Source organism: Megascapheus bottae, chromosome 1 (genome assembly GCF_031878675.1).
Source record: "Megascapheus bottae isolate mThoBot1 chromosome 1, mThoBot2.hap1, whole genome shotgun sequence".
Lineage (NCBI taxonomy): Eukaryota > Metazoa > Chordata > Mammalia > Rodentia > Geomyidae > Megascapheus > Megascapheus bottae.
Genome location: NC_143509.1, coordinates 18348103 through 18373592, shown reverse-complemented (window position 1 = coordinate 18373592; position 25490 = coordinate 18348103). Strand labels below are relative to the sequence as shown.

Sequence of the window (25490 nt, the reverse complement as noted above, 5' to 3'; positions counted from 1 at the left end):
GGAGAACTTGAGCTACTTTTTCTAATTCTGGACCCCAAACCTTGCAAGGGCAGAGCATACTTGCCTCAAATTCCTAGAGTCTTGTAAGAGGTCAGATATGATGTCTATTTGAGAAGTCATACCTACTGTATGTTTCAGCTCTCCAAAAGATATTAAGCAAGGTCTATGTTTTTGTTTTTTGTGGCCAGACCTGGGGCTTGAAGTCAGGGCCCGAGCACTGTCCTTGGACTTTCTCAAGGCCAGAGCTCTACCACTTGAGCCACAGTACCACTTCTAGCTTTTTCTATGTATGTGGTACCGAGGAATCAAACCCAGGTCTTTGTGCATGCTAGGCAAGCACTCTACCACTAGGTCAAACTCTTGGTCCAAGACCCATGTTTTGTACATATCAAGTTGCTCCCATCTTTCCATTTCCTCCCTCTCTCCCTCTCCTTCCCTCTCTCTCTCTCTTCCTTCCTACCACCTAGTATATGGCTGATGCACTTAATTAATGCACTCAACTTGATTAATGCACACTAAGCAAATAAGAAATTGCCTTATTGTGATGAATACACAGCATGATCAGCAATTAGGAGACTAGTCTCAACCCTACAACAAAGTAACTGTTATTCCATGCAAGTGTCTGGCTCTCAGGAAGTTTTTCCCCATGAAGTGGGTATGAGGGCAAAGAGTGGGAGGAATGTAAATTTCGTGATGATAAGGGAATATGAATATTTAAATACTAGATTGACTGAGGCTAATCAAAATTCTTTTCTCCATTAGGCATGAGAAATGTGATGTTCTGGGCTCAATACTGATGGGGGGAAGGGAGAGGTGGGGGGGAGATGGAGAGGGAGAGGGAACACCATCTAACAGGTCAAAGAAAACTAGTACACTAGTACATGTAGAAAACTAACAAAATGGAGAGACAGTGGAGCTCTCCTGGGCAAGGTGAGAAGTGAAGCTCCTTCTTGGGAGAGGTAGGCAGGAATTGCAGGGTAGAATACAATGCAGATTCAGATCAACTAAAACATTGAACTCACGGTTAGGTAAATGTAGCATAATGTTATAAGGTTAAAAAATATGCACTCTGCCATTAAAGCTTCAAGTCAGGCGTTAAGAATCTCAGCACTGAGACTGTTTTACATTATGTTGAAAAAATTAAGACATGGGGCTAGGAGTTTGGCCTAAAGGTAGATTGCTTCCCTACCATGCATGCATGAAGACCCAGGTTTGATTCCTCCATACCACATACATAGAAAAATAGCTGAAAGTGGTTCTGTGGCTCAAGTGGTAGAGCTCTAGAAAACTCAAGGACAGTGCTCAGGCCCTGAGTTCAAGCCAGGACTGGCCAAAAAAAAAAAAAAAAGTAAGACACATTATAAAAAAATGCTTGTGAGGCTGGATGCCAGGGGCTCACACATGTGATCTTAGCTACTTAGGAGGCTGAGATCTGAGGATTACACTCAGAGCCAAACCAGGCCTCCCCACAACCCCAAAAAAGGCCTGAGACTTATTTCCAATAACTACCAAAAAGCTAGAAGAAGAACTATGGCTCAAGTGGCAGAGCAGTAGCCTTGAGCAAAAAAGCTTAGGGACAGTGCCCAGGCTCTGAGTACAAGTGGCAGTGCCACCACACACCACACACACACACACACACACACACCATTCTTGGGAAAATAAAAGCACAAGCTCCTGATGTTTAAAATATTGACATTCTGGAGGGAATGCAATTAGTGTAACCTCTATGGAAATCAGTATAGAGATTCCTCAATAAACTAAACATAGAGCTACCTGTGATCCAGTGATAGTTCTTTTGGGCATTTATCTGACTCTATGACAGAATCCAACAAAAGTACCTGTACATCTATGTTCACTGCAGCAAATTCACAATAGCCGAGGTATGGAAACAGCCCAGATGCTCTAAAACAGAGAAAAGGAACACATGTGCGCGTGCACACACGCGTACACACACACACACACACACACACACACACACACACACACACACACACACACTAGAAGCTCAGGAAGAATGAACTTACACCTTTTGCAGGGGAATGGAGAAGTCAGGAATGCACCTTACTGAGGGAAGCCAGACCCAGAAAGCCAGGGGCTTGTGTTTTCTCTCATCTATGGATCAGACCCCAAATACAAGTCCCCATGTAAACATACAGAGACAGATGTTTGCATACATAACTAGTTAACTAAAATACAGTATATGCAGAAATGAAATTCCATGGGGTAAACCTTTCAAGCATTTAACAGACAATTTAATAAAATGATCATCAGGAAGCTGGAACAAGTTTGCATGGGAGGGAAGAGGAGGGAGAGGTGAATAAATAAAAAGGGGATTAGGAACAAATACAGCTGAATAAACAACATAATCAAGGGATTAATGAAATGGGAACCATGAGATGAGTTTGTAGAAAGGGGCAGGTGCGTGAGAGACAATATTGGGACAATATTGATCAACAATTTAAGTGGACACATTCAATTGCAACCCCTATGTAAAACCTATGAAGTTGGGAAAAAATTAAATGTTAACAATAAAAATTCAACATTTGATCATTAGAAGTTCACTTTTCTATATGTTTTATTTTTCTTTTCTTTTTTTTGTAAGGGAAAGGTGGGGAGAATTTATTCAAGCTATTTCTGCTTCAGAAAGCCAGTGTAATATTTTAATAAATCTAATAGTATAATGGTTTCATTAAAATTGGATCTCAGCACAGAGACTAGGTAATATATAACGATGGCATTACAGGAAGGTGTGTTCACAACTTCATGAATAAGAAGCTGAAATATCTGATGTACTCTGAGGGAGGAGGTATCAAGCAGGCTATGAGGAAGAAGAAAGCTAAATTCATCTTCCAACTGCAAGGGGAAAAATTATCTCTTTTTAGAATAGAAAAAGTGCAATAATTTTTAAAAATACGTGATTCAAATAATACCTGGATTTTCAAACATGAAAGTTTTCAGCTGATATCCAAAACTGAAGTGGAACTTTTAAATAGTACATCAATCCAAGAACACATCTGATAAAGGATCAGGACAATTCAATTTAAGTACAAGCAAAAATTTAAAGGGATTTGATACTGAAGAGCTACTTCTGGACTCTATTGAAGAAACTATTCATGTTATATAACTTTGAATTTAATTTGTCCTTAACCATCTACCTCATAAAAATATCTACATTTAACCAAGGTCTACAAATTGCACGTGTCTGTGTGGAGAGAAACCCAAACATACCTGCTTCATCATAGGACACAGTCAGTTTTTCTAGCATCTCCCGGTCAATTGACAGAATCTGCTGTTCAAGAATAGTCTGGTAAGACAACACACTGTTTTCCTTGTCTTTCTCATAGTCCTGAAGATGCTGTTTGAGGGCTTCTGGGAGTCGAGATTTTACGTACTCAGCTGCTGTCTACAGAGAAAACAAGCAGAGAATCCCATGAGCACTTTGCACTTTAAATGTCTTGTACTCACAGCACATTGAACCAAGATACACATGCCCTTGTCACCTTGATCCTGACTCCACTGCACGTAGGGGAAGGCAGATGTCCTAACAGGCAGATTCACAGATCTCTATGAGTTTACTACCAGGCTTGAAGGTATAAAAGATGATGAGTTTGGTCTGATAGTCTCAGAGTGAGTATGCTGCCTTTGAACTACTTCAGTAGTTTTGCTGGTACAAATCTGAATTGCAGAAGAGTACCTCAGCAGCTTCCACACCTAAGCTAGCCCATCTACCTCCCTACCATTCCCTGCTATCCCCTGCTCACCAATGCTTATCCAACAACCCCTGTGAGCTGGGATCACCGTGCAACAGTGGGATGAAGAAGAAAACATCGACGAGAACCCAGAAACCCAACATTTGCCACAGAAGGTCTTGACTCTGTTTTGATGTAAGCATGTATTTTTCTTCATTTGTTTTTGGCAACTTTTTTGGTTCACTTGTTGGTTTGCTGGTACTTGCACAATACACTTGCAACTCAACTATCCATTTGTGGTTGATTGACAACTAAGTACCATGTTCCCTTGGACACCGGAAGGTAGTATGCCCACACATACAAAGACACACATTTGATACTGTTCAAGATTAAACAAAAATGTTTAATGTTAATGTTAATGTTACTTATCAGTTATTTGTCTATTTAAACAAAAAAATGAAAAGTGTGAGCCAATATATATATAATATATATATATATATATGTTACCTGACTTATGTAACTGTAAATCTTCTGCATAACACCTTTACAATAAAACTTAAAAAAAAATACAGGAAGTGGTACTGTAGCTCAAGGAGTAGGGTAGAAGCCTTGAACTGAAGAGCTCAGGGACAACACCTGGGATCAGAGTTCAAGCCCCATAAGCAACAAAAATAAAATATATATAAATAACCAGTGTGCTCATTCACATCTATATTCCTAGTTACTCAGGAAGCAGAGAGCTGAGGCTCAAGATTCAAAACCAGCCCAAGCAGAAAAGCCTATGATTCTTGTTTTTGTTTTATTTTATTTTTTTTGCCAGTCCTGGGGCTTGAACTCAGGGCCTGAGCACTGCCTGTGGGCTTGGGCTTTTTCCTCAAGGCTAGCACTCTGCCACTTGAGCCACCATTTTTGGCTTTTTCTATGTATGTGGACCCAGATCTTCGTGCATGCTAGGCAAGCACTCTACACTAGGCCAAACTCCCGGACCCCCTAAGATTCTCTTATAGCCACTTAATGAGGAAAAAAACCCACTGGAACTGGAACTATCTCAAGCAATAGAATACCAGCCTTTAACAAAAAAGCCAAGCAAGAGCTGACACCAAACAAAAAGAGAAAGAGGCAGAGGCAGAGAGACAGAGACAGAGAGACAGAGAAACTCATACAGACAGATGTGTATATATCTGTGTATATGCATATATCATGTGCATATGTATTTCATGCACACAAAATTTTTTTCACTGACAGAATAGTATGCTCTAGAAATAATGGGATAGGAGTATATGTGTGGATGCATGCATCATGATAAACTATTAATTATAGAGCAAAGTTACAGAGCACACCCACGAATATGACTTGATAATGTATCATCACATATGTATAAGAAGATCTATGAGAGGACATACTTCCATTGCTGAAGATAGTTTTTACTTTTCATACATCAGTACTATTTTCCTGTTCATACTATTGTAATTTTTAAAAATTACCTCTAAAATCTATTTCTTCAACCTTCAGTTTTCCTTGTAAATGTTAGCTCAATTTAAGATGCAAGAAACTTGCCAGAACAGTGACAAGTGCCTTCTTAGAAAAGTACAGGGAGAAGTGGTAGGAAAAAGTTTGTATTTCAGTCCTTGGAGTAGCTAAAGATAGCACTCAACACTTTCTATTTCCACATTTATATTCAGATTCCTTAAGTCAGATGCTGATGAGATTACAACATTAAAATATCACCAAATATTTCTCAATTTCTTTGCCAGCCAGCTAGTGCAGAACAAATAAAATTATTCCATAAAATGTAAATGGATTCAGTACATTAGCATAGCATAGCATATTTAATTCTAGAGTTTAATAACAATTTTTCTCCTCACACTGGAAAGCAATATTCTGACACTGCTGAATAACTGTTCTTAAGCTCATAGTACTTTTCAATTCAGCATAACGTCTGCCTTTAATAATTTTGTTCTTTGAGATACCTGTGTGGGTCAGGAAGCAGTTCCATCATTCATCATATTTTATAAATACCAATGTATTCTATATTACTGAAAGCTCATAGCATGTTTTCTCCCAGTTGACTCCACTGATACTATTTGAAATGGATATATTATAATCATGATTCTGATCTTGGGACAATTCTCTATCTTTGATTACTGCTATATTTGGCATTTCATTTTGAAAATAGCATAACTTCCAATAGAGAGTTCTTACCACTAGAAAAGAATCCAGGCAAAATATTACAGTCTGTTAAGGTATTACAACTATCTCCCTCTGTGCTGAGGTAATGCTTTGAATGTATTCAAATAGCAGTGCTACCTGAAGTTCAAGCATGGGTTTTTATTCAAAAACATTATCTATCTATCTATCTATCTATCTATCTATCTATCTATCTATCTATCTATCTATCTATCTATTTATGCCAGTCCTGGAGCTTGAACTCAGGGCCTGAGTACTGTCCTTGGATTTTCTCAAGGCTAGAGCTCTACCACTTCCGGCTTTTTTCTATGTATGTGGTACTGAAGAATCAGACCCAGGCCTTTACGCATGTTAGGTGAGCACTTTACCACTAGGCCAAACTTCCAGCTCCCACCCCCAAATATAATTTTAACTGAGATTGGAATTATTCAAGGACAGTGTCCAGGCCCTGAGTTCAAGCTCCAGGACCAGCACCAAAAAAAAAAAAAAAAAAAAAAAGAGAGAGAGAAAGAAATAGTTGACACACATTAAAGATACAGGGCATGTAAACGTGTATTTAAAGATGCTAAATGGTTAACAATTCATCTTAAACAGAAATCCTGCCAGCTAGCCCAGCTCTAATTTATGAGCTGTCTGCCGAGTGAAGCATATTAAACTTGACACTGTTGGGAGTACAAGCTTCTATCATAAGGGAATCGAAGATTTTGATGTGCAAACAAAACACCTATAAAACACTGGGGAAAAGATATTCTACAAAGCAATAAAAATAGGTAAGGATCTGGAGATATCTTAATATACTTATTTAATAAATGAGCCATGTTATGTGTTGAGCAGCCTCTAGAGAAGGGAATTAAGATGGGAGAGAGGACAGAGCGAAATACTCAGGAAATCAGTCTGGCGGACTTTAAAGAATAATTCTGAGGAGAGAGGCAACTACTGGAGGACAGAAAAGCAATCGAGGAGACAGTAAGGAGGAGTTCATAGAGTGAGAAGAATGAAAAGACATTAAGCTGAATTTAAGATGCACTAAAAACAGAATCAAAGTGAAACAGGAAAGTAGAAAGGCTGAAGGAAAAGAAGACTGGCTTTTCACCTTGTGGCTGGATAACACATCCTATCAGCTTTTGTGAAAGAAAAATGAACCACTAGCAAATAAAAACTTAAAAAATAACACATTTTACCTAGTAATTGTTATTCCTTGAGTTTGTTCTCAGAAAATATAAAAGTATGCACAAAGACTTGTATGCAAATATGCTCATCAAAATACTGTTTATGACAATGAAAATCGGTCTAGAAATTGGTAGATTAAGTCACAACTTATCCATACAATAGAATATAACATGGCTATTCAACATCATGTTAGGAAAGACATGGCTCAAGTAGTAGAGCTTCTGGGTTCAAATCCAATAGCACCCCCCCCAAACAATAACAAAACAGATCACAAAGTAGTTTATGAATACCACATGATTTAGAGAAAAACTGGTTACATTATATTAATGTGTATCAGTACTAATCTCCGAGTAGCAAGTGTTTGGGTGATTTTTTACATTTTTCTTTACGTGCTTTTGGGGGTTTGCTAGATTTTATAAACCAAAAATAGTATTTGTCTGTTCTGGCACTGTGAATGCTTTACGCATGTTAGCTGATTTAATCCTCCCAACAACCCTAAGTCTTTTACAGATGAGACTTTAAGAGAGGTTAAAGTTCTTTGTCCATGGTTATATAATGAGTAATGCAGGGGACATTAATTTTTTCAAAGAAGAAATGCTTTGTATACTCATTGTATTACAAGGTAAAGCAGCCCCAGGCTGGGATAAAGTCAGTGAGGAGAGAACAAGTGAACACATGAGTAAAGCTTGCAGACAGATGGGAAAGAAAAATACGTAGTAAGCTGGATTCAATTTTCTTAAAGATGATGGTAAAGCCATTGAGAGTAATAGAAAAGCTGAGTAAAGTGAAAAAGTAAATTCAATTTGCTTTAGAACATTTAACTGTCAGCCTAAAACCTAATCAGCTCTCCATATTTCAGGAAATATTCACAACACCACCTTTATCTTGCAAAAAGAAGCCTAGAGAAAAAAGTATTGCACCTTTCACAGAATCCTGCAGGATGTGATCAGGCCAATGATTAGAGTACTGACTTCTAGGAAAGCAGATGCTGTTTTCAAGAAAAGACTAAGGGACATAGACTTCAAATCTTCATAGAACCTCCTTTAGGAAAAGATCACAGGCAAATGAGACCTATGTTAAAATTGCTTTTCTCTTGGAATGCAAAGGTCAAGTTACTATTTATTTTGACCTTTTTGTGGACCCAAAAAAAGAATAAATTTCTTCTGTTCCTTAACTGACCCATGAAACTATGTTACTATAATTTTATTTAATATTATATACAACATAGCTGATTAAGAACATTTTACATCCTCTTTTTAAAATAGATGTATTTTATTGGAAATCTGAAGGCAGATACATAAAAATATACATAGCAATTTTATAAAGTTTAGGTATAGTACTCAACAAAAGAAAAAAAAAAAAGAGGGCCGGGAGTTTGGCCTAGTGGTTAAAGTGCTTGCCTAGCATGCATGAAGACCCGGGTTCGATTCCTCGGTACCACATACATAGAAAAAAAAAAAAAAGCCGGAAGTGGTGCTGAGGCTCAAGTGGTAGAGCTCTAGCCCTGAGAAAATCCAAGGACAGTGCTCAGGCCCTGAGCTCAAGCCCAGGACTGGCAAAAAAAAAAAAAAAAAAAAAAAAAAAAAAGAACTCCCTATACTCAGTATAGTCTTACTAAGGAGATATTTTAAAATCCAGCGAATGGAATTTATCATTAAGTTTGTAATGAGCTGTGTTGTGAATGTTGGTCCAATTTCAAAGTAACATTGGAAAACTAACAGATGAAGGTTTTAGATCTCAAAACCTAGCAAAGGCATGTGAAGAAGAAATGCCTACTCTGGTCTCAAGGATATTCTAGAAATTGCTCAGCAATATAAAAATGTTCAAAATTTTAATATTTTTCCAACTCAATGATTTTGTAAATTGCCCTTCCTTCTCCATTTCTGTTTCATTGCGCTCTCTCTCTCTCACGCACACACGCATGCACGCACATGCACACCTACACACATACACTTCTGAGAACTTATGTTCTATTTAACAGAATGAGACCTAAAAGCAATGACATTGCCCCCCCCCACCCCCCTGCTTTTCTCACACTCGCTTGTGTGCACTTGTATGTGTGTCCTGGGGCTTGATACTCAGGGACTAAGCACTGTCCCTGAGTTTCTTTTGCTTAATAAGGATAACACTAATACTTGAGCCACAGCACCACTTTCAGCTTTTTCTGAGTGGCTTATTGAAGAAAGAAATGTCAAGGAGTTCTCTGCCCAGGCTAGCTTCAAAGTGGGATCCTCAGATCTCAGCCTCTTGAATAACTAGGATTACAGATGTGAGCCACCAGCACCCAGCTTCATTTATATTTACACTTTATATAATCCTAACGTGGAACACACAGCTTCTGAAATGTGTGTTGTCTGTGAATAGACACAGGCATTTTTGGTGCCTGGATCTGAAGAGACTAAAGCATCTCTACACTAGGTTAAGGTAAGCTCAACACTGCTCTCTCACCAAATCGCGTGTTAGACTTAGATCTGGCTCTAAGGGCTTTTGATCGATGACCATCTTGGTAAGAAGGTTTTGTCATGATGAAATTAAGATAAGAGAAATTAATTCTGCAAATTCTGAGTTAGAAAAAAGGCTAGACTTGGGGCAGATGGTAACTTGGGGAGGAAGGCTAAGTATTCACAAAACCAACATAGGGATCCTTCATATTGTGGGACAGAGCAAGATGGAAGAGGCATGACTTCCTTGCACACAAGGTTCCCCTGCCCTTGGGTGTGTGTGAGGGCAGGGAGTGTGAGTACACAGGGACCACATATTAGTCCGATGAGATCCACCCTGGCTCCATCACTGTTATAGTAACATGTCATTAACTTTTCACAGCTGCACTTGGCTCTGGGCACTTTAAAACAAAGCCAGGGTGAATGTCCTTGCCTACCTGAACAAAGACAGAAAGAGCTACTCCTCTTTTGTGCCTCCTAAGAGTACCATTTCTTGCCATTTTCACTCTTGGGCACTTGTAACCTGGAGAGGTCATTTAAATAAGAAAAACCTCTTTGAGAAACCATCTTGTCCTCCTGAATTGATAATTCTACCTCAAGAAGACAAATCTGATTTCTCTGAGAAGATGACACAATGAGGGAAAAGTCCCAGGCATAAAGCAGAAGCATATAAATGACATCTGACTATTACAGAGATCCAAGATTACTGCCATGGAAAACCGAGGTGTTACAGAGGTGTAAGTGCTAGTCAGCTATTGTGGCTAGCAGCAGAGGCTGCAGCACTCCAGATGTGAGGACTTGAAATCACAGACTACTTATCCCCAGGCTGATTGAGTAGCCACTGATCCAGGACAAGGTCCCTGTGATTCCATACAGGATGAAACTTTAATAACTTTATCAGTCATGAAGTCATACTTATTCTGAGGTTATGGTCACATGGTAGCTTCAAGCATGCATGAATGTGAAAATATAACTCAAATCCTACTTGCTGTAGTATAGCTTCCTCACCACAGATGGCTGGTTTTATATATAAAAACAATTACTTCCTTCTTCCAGATCCTTCCTTCCTAACTGAAGTAGGATATAATTAGTCAAGGTATCAGATATTGTTCAGCCACATGTTCCACACTTTATTATTTTGATCAAAATCTGCATTCAAACACTAAGACCTTAAGAAATGTATAGGAGGGGAAGATAAGGTTGTTTTCAAACTACCCAATGATGGTGAATAAATTCATTGCCCTGCCCTGCCCTGCCCTGCCCCACCCTGCCCTGCCCTGCCCTTCCTCTCTCCCTCCCTCCCTCCCTCCCTTCTTTCTTCCTTCTTCTTCCCCTTCCTCCCTCCCTCCCCCCTCTCTTTATTTGATACTACCATTTGAACTCAGTGCCTCACATTTGCTAGGTAGGCTACCACCTAAGCCATACCCCCAGTTCCTTTGCTTTAGTCATTTTGGGGGTAGTGTCTCATTCTTCCTGGGCTGGCCTGGACTACCATCCTCCATGTATGCCTCTCGTGTAGGTGGGATGTCAAGTGTGCACTGCTATGTATTGGTCAAAGTTGGTGACTTCAAATTAACTTTTGCCATGGTCTGAACCCAGGATCTTCTTGATCTCCTCCTTGCAAGCAGATAGGGTTACAAGAATGGGCCACCACACCCAGCTCATATTTCTTCTCTTCATTTTGTTTATAAATCACATTACACATCTGAATTTTCCTAAGAAACATCAGCATAAAAATGGCCTACAACACTTCCTCATAAATCTGTTGCACAAACCAGCAGGCACTCAGCCCAACCAGTCTGGCTAAATTCTCTGCGGTGGGTAAGTCCCTATCTTTTCTGAAGTTATAGAAACACTTCAAGTCTACAGACGAAAATGCAAAGTAGTACATATTCATGAAGGAGGTAAGTTTCATATTTCCAAGAAAAATATGGTTAATTACTTGGGCTATAAAGCTTAGTGAAATACTAATTTCCATAAGTGCTATTCAAATGTAGACTAGGGATTTTCATGTGTGATTCTTACTCATACGCCTTTAGAGATCCAAGAAGCCAAAGGAAATGTTATAAATGAATTATAAAATCATGGTAAGTCATTAATTTAAAAGACAGGAGTTCTTTACTTTGAACAGTGAAGCAGCCCCCCGGAAGTGATTAAAAACAGAGATAAAATGTCCACAGCTATTTATACGTGAGCAATGTCAAATGTTTCCTACTGGTCTTGCCTGGCTTCTACCCCATACCTACCTGCCAAATTCTGTGCACCACCAGAAAACAGGAGTGGCCAGGGTGGCAGAAAAACTCCAGACAAATGTCAATTGGGTTGATGGTGCCACCTGGCATGGCTGTAAGTAGAGCCTTCAAAAGCAGAGTTAGAAGCCAGGCGCGGGGGTCATGCCTGTAATCCTAGCTGTTCAGGAGGCTGAGATCTGCGGATCTTGGTTCAAAGCCAGCTTGGGCACTAAAGACAGTGAGATTTTTATCTCCAATTAATCACTAGAAAAGGGGAAATGGGACTGTGGCTCAAGGATAGAGTGATAGCCTTTAACTGAAGAGCTCAGGAACAATGCCCTGGCTCAGGGATAGGGAGGCAGCCTTGAGCTGAAGAGCTCAGGGACAGCACCAGGTCCAGAGTTCAAGCCCCATGACCCACCAAAAAAACAAAACAAAACAAAACAAAACAGGGTTAGGTTAAGTCTTCTTTAATGTATGTGAACTGGTGGTGAAGAGAAGGGCCAGAGAATCCTCAGGCCTAAACCATATTCCCTTCCAGTTTCATTGAGGTTTGAACTTCTATATTGCAGTTTCAGTGTCTGATTCATGATAGCTATTCCCCTATGAAAAGGAAAATATTCTAAAGAAAAGTAATGAACTAAGTAACACTTGATCTCCATCTGGACACATTGTCCAACAGAAGAAGGTAGACTGAGGACTTTGGTTCTCCCCCCACACCCCCAAGGAAATATTTGGTCAAAGGGTATAAAGTGCAGAAATGAAGATCAGGAAAGAAACTTTCTACTTTGAAATTCAGCTTTATATAAAAGAGAACCCAAAGACCTGTACTGTTGAAAGTTTTAGCACCTCTTCTCCATCTCTGGTCCCCTCAGCCTCCTGGAATGCATGTTTAAAGCTGACCTAGCAAAACAAACCTGACTTGCTGCATCTTACATGTGTCAAGGCAACAGTACTTTAAAGCTTCTCCTGTATGTACAGGAGCCATCTCCTGGGTTGCAAAAGGAGTCTGTAGGTGGTAGCCACTGTGTCCTCCTCTACCATAGCCCAGGCCCCCAGCTTCAGCATCTTGTCCAAGTCTGAATCCCACACATATGGATTTCCATAACACTCAACTTAATGCTAATCTACTGGCGCTTTGAAATCAGGCACAGCATTCAACTAGTGGTAACTCTCCATGACCGCAAGGAAGTAAGAGAAAGACCAGGCCAGGGTGCAAGAGCCAGCCGGCAGTGAACTGGGATTCCTGACCTTGGGGGTGAAGACTGGGAAAAGAAGAAGAAGACAAAAAAGATGGGGTCGGAAGGACTACAGCCCAAGTCAGCAGCCCAAAACTCTAGATTAAGGTGAGCCTAGGGCCGTGAGCTTAAGACTGTAGCGTAGTTTATTTCAAGTTCCAACCTTAAATACCCTTCTTAAAACCAGGACAAAGCCAGGGGTGACATTCGTACAAAACAGTGATTAAGTCTCAAATGGGTTAAATGAGAAGCGATTGACACAGCTCAAAATCATAACAGCTTACTTCCTTGTGTACTCAATTGTGCAGGTCCAAGGTCACTGACCCCACAGTGGGCCCCCAACACCAGGGACTGGGATGTAGCTCAGTGGCAAAGTGCTTGCCAAGCAAGTGCAACGTCCTGGGTTAGATCCCTAGTACCAAAAAAAAAAGACACACCCACCCACCCACACACACACACACAAACCAGGCCAGTTTCTTCCCTGTGTCTTACACTATTTTCTACCTTGTCAGCACACATCTTATTTAAATACCACTGGAAAGCAGTTGCAGGAACAGCCAGTGTGAATGGAACAAGAGCATGCTGCTTCTCAATCCAAAAATGCTTCCTTGTATTTCAAAATTCTGTACAACAATGAATCTTAATAAATTTTTCTGTATATGTGGATAATAAATCCTCTTTTCAGGAAAACTCATTCCCTTCCCCCTCTTGTCCCAGTACTAGAACCTGGGTAGAAAGTTCAAGTTCAGGAAGGCATTCCATCTGTACTTCAAATGGGTCAGCAGGTGTGTGTGTGTGTGATGATTTCTTTTAAACTGGACATGCATGACTTAATGTTTAATAACTCATCTATCTGGCTCACTCCCCTCCACTCAGTGATGGGGCTTTAACTCAGGGCCTGGGCACTATCCTTGGCCACTTTTTGCTCAAGGCTAGCGCCCTGCCACTTGAATCACAACACCACTTCCAGCTTTTTCTGTGTATGTGGTACTGAGGAATTGAACACAGGGCTTTGTGCATGTGAAGGGAGCACTCTACCATTAGGCTACACTCCCAGCCTCAACTCTCTGTTTTTATAATAAGTCTGTCTGTCTGCTCCCCCCCCCCTCTCTCCCTCTCTTTTACAAAATCTCATGATAAATTCTGATAGTCAACCCTTCCCAGTAACAGCCCGGTACACCTCCCAGTTCTTGAGTTTGGCCAATAAAGATTATCAGAGTAGCAGCAGCAGCAGCAGCAGCATTTTGGTGGTATCAGGTTTGAATTCAGAGCCTCATGCTTGTTCATCTTGCTTCCTCAGTTTGTTTTCTACCACTTAAGCCTTAATCCCTCCAGCCCAGCTTTTCGCTGGTTATTTTTGGAGATGGAGTCTGGTGGACCTAGTAGCTAGGATTATAGATGTGAGGCCCCACTCCCTAGCCAGTAAACATTTTTGTTAAGTCTTACAATGACCTTGATTGTATGCAATGATATGGCCTTACTAACATGGGCTTTAAAAAACAAAACAAAACAACCACTTAAAATTGCCAGTGTGCTCAGCCTCAGAAAGGCTGAGACCTTTTCCTAAAGCAAGAAACAACACGAGCATTTCTGATGCCAGCAAGCACCTGGAACCAGTTCTCAGCAGCGTGTGGGGAATGAAGCCAGTTTCAACAAGCTGGGCAAGGGTCACAAGATGACCTCTGGAGAAGCACCTTAGCCATGCCCAGGCCTGGTGAAAACACTGTTCAGATCTCTGCAGGGGCAATAGCCAGAGGAAACGTGAACCCTGGTGTGCAGCAGCAGTAGCCACAGATGAGAAATCAACTTCGCCAGCAGCGTTGCATAACTTTGCATACACAGTTAGAGAGGGTATCTTCTTTTAGCAAGAGAAAAACAGGATACCTAATTGTGTGGAAAAGCTACAATTTCAGCAGTAATTGCACCTGCTTGTGGAAACACAAAATGGCACCATTTTAAAATCTGAATGAGCAAGCAGTTCACAGATCTTACCAAAAAAAAAAGGCTTTTCTCCACAGCTACTTCAATCCCACAACATAATAGCTAGATGAGTAGGCACATGGTTATGTGCTATAACTACATTCTTTTTGCCTAATCTTTACTGTTTTCTGCAGGGCAATGTGCTAGCTGTTAGGGAAAAAATGGTGAGGCAAACCAGACATGCAGCTACACTCATGACAAAGAGACAGAAAACTACATGATAATGGAAGTAACAGGATTCTTTGAGGGGATAGAACAAAACATCTCTGCTGTATGGGGGGGGGAGAGAAGGGGGAGAAGATGACACTTCCTTGAAAGAATGACACCTGAGCTAAGGTCTTAAAAAAATGAAGAGGAGGGTTGTGAATGAATGGGTGGGAAGAATAAGAAGAGTTAACACTGTCAGAATAGACAGCGTATTGGAATGATGAGAATGTTCCACAAATGTGAATAAACCAGAGACATGGGTGAATAAAATTGATAGTTTTTTGTTTTTTTTTTTTTTTGCCAGTCTTGGGCTTGAGCTCAGGGCCTGAGCACTGTCCTTGGACTTTCTCAAGGCTAGAGCTCTACCACTTGAGCCTCAGCACCACTTCCGGCTTTTTTCTATGTATGTGGTACCGAGAAATTGAATCCAGGTCTTCATGCATGCTAGACAAACACTTTAACCACTAGGCCAAACTCCCGGCCATTGGGGTATCAGCCATTGTGTCTGCTGAAGAACATAAGGATGGAAGGATACAAACTATACCTTCCCAAGTAAAAACAATAATCATTCTCTATTTGTTGAATTTCTCCCATTAAAATTGATTTGTTTCAAAGAATCTGAGTTGAGAAAAAAGAATGGCTCCAACAAGCTCTTGTCTTCCCATTTACTCCTTGTCTATTTTTTCTTTTTCTTTTCAGTTTTTCTTGCTAGACTGCCTTTCTTCGGTGCAGGTGACTGGGAGAACCCTAGTCCTCCCTCCACATTTCTCCGAAGAGCTGAATTCACATTACTCTGACTTCTTACTGTGACACACAGAGTTGTAACACATGTTCGTGTCTTAGAGAAGCCCTACTTTACTCTTTTCAGATTGGCATGGTGAGCTAGAATACCATCAAGTGACATATATTAAATAATTTAAAAATTCAACAATTTAAAATTCTTGCCCCAAAAGTCAGGTAAGAAGAACAAAAATGAACCTTTTATCTTCAGGGAAATGAATGGGAGATTCTCCCAGGAGGGCGAGAGAATGGTGCTTTGATGGCACAGGGTAGAAGCCGCGGTCTTCCACTCCAAATCCCTCCTCATTATCCTCCATGTGGAAATATGGTCCCATTCCAAAACAGAGATGGAGGGGGAAAAAAAGACGAGGATTTAGAGGAGTTTCTACCTGGAAAGAAGCACCATCAAAAGAGATCTATACATCCAGAAAGCAGTAGCACCACAGGGGTCTTTCCACCTTCCCAGGAGGAAGACTGGAAATCCAGGAGGACCACGACTCACTCTGGGTTAGGTGAGCTGGCCAGGTCTCTGTAGCAGCCTCATTTGTTGAGCATATACTCTGTCCCAGATATTGTGCTCAGAACATTGGGTAAGTTGCTTCATTTAACCCACATGACCATTCTGTAAGGTAGACTTGATCAGCAATTACTTGCAAGTGTGTCCTTCTTCCTTTCCTGCAGAATCTAGAGTTTCATTCATATTTCATGCAGGCAAATCTTAGGAATTCAAGAATAAAAAGAATATAATAATAAAATTGAGATGACGCTGGGGATAAAGTTGAGAAATAAAATATGTGCTTTAAAATTCATCTTGTTAGAGATCAATTAAAAATTGATTTCTTGATACTCAGTGGAAAGAAACAAAGACAACTATCTGCACAAGTTACAGTACTCTTGAAATAAATTATAGGAGGATAAAACAATTGGTATGGCAGAGTTATTTATCAATTAAAGTATTATTTGTTATTGAACCAAGCTTCCTCTACATATATAATACCAAGGCAATGTCAATCAAAGTTACTACATGGTTCCTATTGATGAGCATTACTATAAAGGAGCCAAATCTAGAGGCAATGAGCAGTTTTTATGAATAAAGTTTTATTGGTCTACAACACTGCCAATGGGTTTACATATCTTCTATGAATGATTGTGCACTGCAATGGCTAGGTGGAGAAATTAAGACAGAGGCTGGGGGGTGGGAATTTGGCCTGGTGGTAGAGTGCTTGCCTAGCATGCACGAAGACTTGGGTTCGATTCCTCGGTACCCCTTATATAGAAAAAAGTCAGAAGTCAGTGGTAGAGCTCTAGCCTTGAGAAAGTCCAAGGAGAGTGCTCAGGCTCTGAGTTCAAGCCAGGACTGGCAAAAAAAAAAAAAAAGACAGAGGCTGGCTGGTATACAAAGCATATATTTACTACCCAGTTCTTTACAGGAAAACTATAAAAGCCTGGTATAGATAAAAGACTAAAGTAAAAACTAGCAGACATGTATACACGCATATTATTGATAGTGCCTAGCTATCACTTATGTGCTTTCATGTCTGGGGCACTGTACTGGGCTCCAAATGTACCTAAGTGAATGGCACACAGTCTGCACCTTGAAACAAGTCAATAAATAGTCACAGAGATGATTACTTTAAAAGGTAATTGTTAAATAACTCTATCAATTTTAAATCATGAGAATGTCCTATTAGTTATGTGAACCCAACAAAATGCTTTAGAAACTCTAAAGAGATTCCCAAGAGATTTCCCTTATGTATTCTATTGCTTCTCACTAGACTATACAAACATAAAAATCAGAGGGAGTTAAGATAACCTGTAGCCTGTCTGGCAATCTTCAGAGAAAATGGATAAAAATGTAGGCAGACATCTGCAAAGGATGCATTACACAACTTAAGATGAAACATGAAAAGGATACTAAGTTGGTTCGTGTTACTACTAGTTTAAACTCAGGGCTTTGTGCTTTCTAGGAAGGTGCTCTACCAGTTGAGCTATGCAGCTAAGCCCTTTTGGCTTTTGCTAGTTTTTGAACAGGGTCTTAGTTTCTGCCTGGGTCAGTGAGGACAGGGACCCTAGTAAGCTTCCCACATAGCAGGAAGCACATACCAGTGTACCAGCTTTTTGCTGACTGAGATACGGTCATGTGGATCTCTTGCCTGGGTTACCCTTGAACCACGATCCTGCTCATCTCAGGTTTCTGAGAAGCTGGGATTATAGATGCGCACAGTGAAACCTGACTGGGTAATAAACACTCTGCAAAACAATGTGGAAAACAATAAAACAATCTGGAATTGGCAAACACCTCTTGAAAAATGAACTCTTCATTTTCCAAACAGCCATTTGTCAGGAACCACATAATCATGGGAAAATAAAGATTTTACAGAGACATGTAAAGTTTGTGTTAGGATTCACTGTGGTTGGCAAAAATGTAGTAAGTAACAATTACAGCAATCTCCAGCTGCTCCAACCTTCCAAAAAGAATAAATTGCTGGGTGAGGGCTAGTTATCTCTGAAATGGCAAAAACAAACAATACCCCCCCCCCAAAAAAATAACCCACACCGCCTATGGCCATGTTCTAAATCTTACACTCTATACCTGGAGAATCCACACACTAAAGGCTTATTGTTGCAATGAACAGTTTCTAAAGACCAGAATCATATGGAAACTAGAAAAACTAAAATTCCACCATCTACAATACTCAATTTTTGTTATTCCCCAACAAAATACCTATGATTCTCCTTCAAAACATATTATGTGGCTACCATGAGCATCATAACCCAGGATATGATAAGGACACCTGCACAGCCATGTTCATCGCTGCACTGTTCACAATAGCCAAGCGATGGAAACAACCCAGATGCCCTACTGCAGATGAATGGATACAAAAAAATGTACATAAAAACAATGGGATTCTACATAGACACCAGACAAGATAAAATGATGGTATTTTCTGGGAAGTGGATGGAACTAGAGCAAATCATGTTGAGTGAGATAAGTCAGGACCAAAAGACCAAAAGGCACATGGTCTCCTTGATATGTGGATATTAGATCCAAACAGTACAAGAGCGGAACGCTGACTCCATATTCAGGTACTCAAGGTCATTGACATGATCTTGGAGATATAAATATAACTACATAGACATAAAAATTTATGATGGGATATATACTCTATAGACATAATGTTACATTATACATATTGATATGTATCTATGACATACAAACTCTCAGCTTAATTTTAATTTTGTTCCTAAATTTATGTGCCACTGATTGCATATAGAGAGATCCCATTCTTGAATGCTTATTTGTTAAACTTGATATTTGAAATAATGATGTAAAAAATCAATGTTAATAAAATCTTTTATTAAAAAAAGAAGTGAGGGGCCGAGAGTTTGGCCCAGTGGTAGAGTACTTGCCTACCATGCACAAAGACCAGGTTTGATTCCTTGGTACCACATATATAGAAAAAGCCAGAAGTGGTGCTGGGGCTCAAGTGGTAGAGCTCTAGCCTTGAGAAAGACCAAGGACAGTGCAGTACTCAGGCCCTGAGCTCAAGCCCAAGACTGGCAAAAAAAAAAAAAAAAAGAAAGAAAGAAAGAGAAAAAAAAGGTGGGAAAAAAACATATTATGTGGGCTTAAGTGCCCTACAATCAAGAGGATATAAAATAAGTCAATATGTTGTACAAAATAAATTCTCACTTTTTTAATGAAACAACTCCTTATATCTGTGCTGTATTTCTCTGAAGGACAGGCTTGAGAGTCTAAAGCATAATGAGCCCAGACATGAACAAAAAGCCAAAGGGGTGACTTTCTATTTATCATGCATATGAATGAATCAATAAACAAAAAGAACTCTTATTAAAACTTAAATGGATTCATGTTTCTTTCCTATGTAAGATTTCATCATTTTGAACAAGACTAATACATCATATTTCATCTGGAACACTGTTTTTTGTTGTTGTTTGTTTATTTTGCGTGTGTGTGTGTGTGTGTGTGTGTGTGTGTGTGTGTGTGTGTGTTTTGCCAATCCAAGTGACTCTACTACTTGAGCCACAGCACCACTTCCCGCTTTTCTGTGTGTGTGGTACTGAGAAATTGAACCCTGGTTTGTGTGCATGCTAGGCGAGCACTAGGCCACACTCCCAGTCCCTGGAACACTGTTGTCTTTAATCTGGATTCTTTATTACTTTGTACAAATGTCAGGCATTCCGTAGGCATTCAATAAATGCTTGGTGAATGAATATGTATACAAAGCCTTTACTGTAACAAAAACATTTCAAAAATCCAGTACTCCTTGGGTCCCTATATTTTAATCAGCTTGCATTAAATCACTTAAATTACTATAGTAATATTCATGATGGACCAATGTCCTGAAATACTACGGAGTCAATATGCAAAAATAAAGTAAAAATTCACCAGAGAGTTTTCTTAAATATATACTTCTGGAATCAGCCAAGAAACAATGGAAGGTTCTATATTAATGAGTGGAAATAATTTTAACTATGTTTGTTTTAAACATGCACCTGTCAGTATATTTTTGTCCACCAGATGGCATCAATGTGCAGCGACTAGCTTCTTTATTTAAGAGGGAATGAAAATGGGTGGTTGTTCTCTTCTCTAGCACGCCAGCAATTGTTAAAATTCACAACCATGAAAAGCAGAAAGCTGAAATAGGGAAACCTTGCAGATCATTCAAACATCCATTATTTCAACATCATTAACATTTCTGATGATAAGAACTAAAAGAAGCCTTGACCTCAAAGAACTTATGATTTAATTAAGGAAGCAGATAATCTGTAAACATATTACAAAAGAGTACATACATTTTCTAGGTAAGAGGCCTTGAGTATATGTCTGAAGAAGTGTATGATCAAATCTTGAGGGATGAAGAGTTTGCTAAGCAGAACCATGTGGCTCTGTTACGGTTTGGATATGAAATGTCTAAATTCCCCACGAAGGCTCATAAACTGAAGGATCCAGTCATTAACACTGAGCAGGGATGGCATTAACTTTGCCAGTGAGTTAAGCTGTGGATAAACTCCAAGCAGAATGGACTATTGAGGGAGGTAAGGACTGGGTAGAAGAAGTAGCTCTCATTCAGGCATATCTTTGAAGAATGTACTGTACTTTGTCTTCCTCCTTCCTCTCCCCTTCCTGGTTCTCTCTACTTCCTGGCTTCCAGGAGGTAAACAGCATCCTCTATCATTTACTCATCTTCTGCTTCTTCTCAGACCCAAAGTGATGGAACCAGCTGACGATGGACTAAAAACTCTGAAACTGAAGCAAAATAAATCTTTCCTCCCTTAAGTTGTTTATTTCAGTTTGCCATAGGAAAACAAATATCTCTGATTAACATAGCTGGATAGTATTTGGAGGTAGGGAGCCCAATCGACACAAAGACAAAGGGCAAGAACAAAGCTTTGAGGCTGGAGTTGGGTAATAAAGTAGGAGGGTTATAGAGCTAGAGTAAAGTGCATGTGTGCATGCATGTAAGCGTGCGTGTGTGTGTGTGTGTGTGTGTGTGTGTGTGTGTGTGTGTGTGTAGAGGGAAAGGTGGAGAAAATGGCAAAAGATAGATAACTAACAGTAGGTTATGACTGGTATACTTAGGAATTTTAATCTATGATAATTATGATTAGAAATAATGTTTACTAAAAATTTTGTACGCTGAACATACACAAGTGCTAAGATAAGCATTTACGTTTACCCTATTTATTCCTCACTATGACTCTTAAAATATGTATTTGTGTGTGTGCATGTGTGCGCATGCACACACACCAGTCAGGGTTAGGGCTTGAACTCAGGGCCATGGCACTGTCCTTGAGCCTCTTTTTGCTCAAAGCTAGCACTCTACTACGTGAGCCATAGCACCACTTCTGGCTTTTTCTATTTATGTGGTGCTGAGGAATCAAACCCAGGGCTCTGTACATACTAGACAAGCACTCTACCACTGAGCCACACTCCCAGCGGCAAATATGTACTATTTTAACATCCTCTTTTCAGAGTCCCACCACTTCCTAAATCCTTGGGTTCCCATCTGGTATTTGCTTTGACAACAAGTGTCTCTCGGTCACATACATGCTTTGAAAATCTTACAAGTGAGCTGGGTGTGAGCCAATAAAATCCTAGCTATTGAGGAGGCTGAGATCTGAGGACTGCGGTTCAAAGCCAGTCTGGGCACTGAAAAATGTGGGACTCTTATCTTCAATTAATCACTAGTAAAGGAGAAGAGGGGTTGTGCCTCAAGGGGTAGGGCAATAGCCTTGAATTGCTCAGGGACAGTGTCCAGAGTTCAAGCCCCATGACCCACCAAAAAAAAACAAAACAAAAAAACTTACAAGTGGGCTTGGCATGTTTCCATTAGGGAATTCAGTTTGTTCCATGGCAAACCATTGGGAGAGTAAAGTTCTATGTTATTCCAGTTTCTGAAGGAATCCTAAGTTGCACTGGAAAACCAAGTAGGTGAGTTGTGTAGCTGGGTGTGCTTGAAGACATTCCTTAACCTGGTGGTGTCCAGTCTCATCTGTAACACAGCTGATGGGAAAACACTGAGGAAGGGGGTCTTTAAAATCTTCATTGGAAATTTTATTCTATGAAACTTATTGATTTTCCTCTACTATACCACTCGGTGTTGGAAAGGCTAGGAATAATAAATATATAAGACAAGCTACAAAGAATCTATGAAATCTACATAACCGGGAAATTCTGGAATTCAACCATAACATGGACAGATTTACTACCGAGGAAAATTAGTAGTGCAAAGGTCCTACACAACTGCTGTGCACCTTTCATATCAAGTGGTTAAACTGTATGAGCTTAGCTAACAGAAGGCATATTGATTGTCCAGAAGGCTAAAAATATGTTCATATTTTTATGTATTATTGGAACAGAAGTTTCTCTGAAACCTCTCCATTAACTTAGTGACTTACCAGCCACCAGTTGGCAGTGTGAAGCCATTACTAAATTAACAGAAGCAGCTAAGAAATCAGATGGCTCCAAATTCCTGCTGTCACATCAGTGACAATGAACAAATCCACTTATTAAATAAGAGCAATGCTCTTGCTGAGCCTTAACTAAGAGCAAAAAACAAGACCAGTGTGGCTGATTTGCAACATTAGAGTTGTGATAACAGGCAGTCATAAAGTAGGAACAGTTCTTATATGGAATTCTGGTCAAAATTTTTTAAACACAATGTTTTATGCCAAGCACTCTTGATGTCAGTCTTTTCTAAGAGATTTACATAATTTAAACTACATTCTCTTTAATTGGACCTATGAAAATATTGAGCAATAATTTAGATATTGAAATATACACATTTAAAAAGTATCCTGGCTAGGTCTGGAGCCAGCCTAGGCAGAAAGGTCCAAAGATGCTACAATTAACCAGCAAAAAGGGGAAGCAGAAGCAAGCCTGAAGTAGTGGAGTAAAAGCTGGGAGCAAAGAAGCCTAGCAGGTGTGGGAGTTCCTGAATTCAAGTCCTGGGAGGAAGGGAGGGAGACATGGAGGGAGGGAGGGAGGGAGGGAAGAAAAAAGATAGGAAGAAAGGAAGGGAAAAAGGAAGGAATTCTGACATTGTAGCATAGTAGCTTCTACCATTCAGGTACTATATAGGCTAACTGATCCAATGTCGACACAAAATATTTGAGCTAATATAGAATTTGGGATATATACATTAATACACATATACCTTTGGGATATAAACACACACACACACACACACACACACACACACACACACACACACACACACACACACTGTCAGGGAATTGAACTCTGGGCCTAGGCATTGTCCCTGAGCTCTTCAGTTCAAGGCTACAGCCCTAACCCTTGAGCCACAGGGCCACTTGTGGTTTTCTGGTGATTAATTGGAGATAAGAATCTCATGGGCTTTGTAGTGCCTGGCCTGGCTTTGAACTGTGATCCTCAGATCTCAACCTTCTGAGTGGCTAGGATTATAGGCATGAGCCACTGCACCCAGCTGTAAATATAAATTTTTGAAAAGAGTACACATTTTATTCATGTTTTGTCATGATGTTGCAGTCTTTCATCACTGAATGCAATAGATAATAAAGAAAACAGTTAACTTAGATATGGCTACAAAATGAATTTAAATCATTTTACTAGCTCCTGGGAAGAAAGTTTTATTAAAACTTACTCATAAGGCTTACTTTTCCTTTAATTCTGTGGCACTATGTTAATACTTAGAGATTAATCAGTTTAAAGAAAAATATGCTACTAATGCTAGATGTAAAAAAAATCAATTGAACTACTTCAGTGGTGATGATAAAAATGTTTGTAAGTGCTAACACTCATTGCCCGTCTACTCCAGGCCAGTCATGGAATTAAGAGTCATGCATGCATTACTGCAAGTGAAAATAAGTAGAGGAAGGAAATTCACTTAGCCAGTACAAAATTGGCCTACACTATTTTCCTCAAGTAAAATTCATTCTACCTTACAGTTAATCTACCCAACATTGGATAACTATTAATACAGATGGGGTTCTAGCTATGCAAAATGAAGAGAAATATAAGAAAGTAATTTAAAGGTTGTGATCAATAATATCATTAGAATGGTGACAAATGAATTAAACTCCCCTAGAAAGGAAATATTATATTAAATCTATTAAGTTCATCTGGGAACCATAAATCTTACTATTTCTAATAAGCCTGAATAATATTTGAAGCTCTTCCGCCATTAACTAGCTGGTATGATTACACACACTATATCTAGAACATTAAGAAATAATCGTGTTGATGGTAAAACCATTTCATAACACATTCATCTGAATATAAACACTGGAGAAACTATTCCTTTCACTGTTTTTGAAAGGATATTGCAGAAATTCTTTACATGTCCTTAGACTGATGTATGGTTGAATGAATATTGGATCATGAAAATAATGTCCAGAATTTCAATTAAAAGTCTCCCCATTCCCTACACAATGCCTTAATTGTTCTAGACGAGATGAGGATTTGAGAAATGCAAGGTGACAGTTAAAACACTTCGATCAAGTGCCAACCTCACACCCTACTACAGATTGGACCCAGGTCTTTTTATTGTTTTGTGCTGGTACTGGGGCTTGAAGAATTCAGGGCCTGAGTATTGTCCCATAGCTTTTTTGCTCCCCCTTGTGCTCTGCTTCTTTTTGCTGGTTATATGGAGATAGGAGTTTCACAGATTTTCCTGCCCAAGCTGGCTGTGAACTGTTATTCTTCAGATCTCAGCCTCCTAAGTAGCTAGGATTATAGGCATGAGCTTCCTGGGAGATCTTTTAAGTGTGTTTCTTCTACAGGTTATGGTCCTGGGACAGCAACAGTGACGGGAAGACGCAGTAGCTGATACCTCCAGCACTCCTAAGTTGTCTAACATTTTGCTCTTTCTTCTTTTTAACAGGACAATAAAACAAAAATTCAGAGCAAATACATTCTTTAGGAGAAACTTCAGTACCAAGGACTTAATGCCATTTCCCAACCATGAAGCAGTAGTGAGTAATTAAGGTCAAGGAGTTAAAGACCTGAGGGCCTCCAGGAGCTTTGATTTGATCCACAATTCAAACTCCATCACTGAAGCC

General features: G+C 39.7%; 1 protein-coding gene across 1 annotated transcript in view; it reads right to left on the bottom strand.

Moving 5' to 3' along the window:
* Ppm1l (protein phosphatase, Mg2+/Mn2+ dependent 1L) overlaps positions 1-25490 on the bottom strand; it is a 196324-nt gene that overhangs the window by 41814 nt on the left and 129020 nt on the right. Inside the window, exon 2 of the mRNA XM_090338402.1 lies at positions 3229-3403. Coding sequence (XP_090194528.1) covers positions 3229-3403 — 175 coding nt within the window. The remainder of the gene's footprint in view (positions 1-3228; positions 3404-25490) is intronic.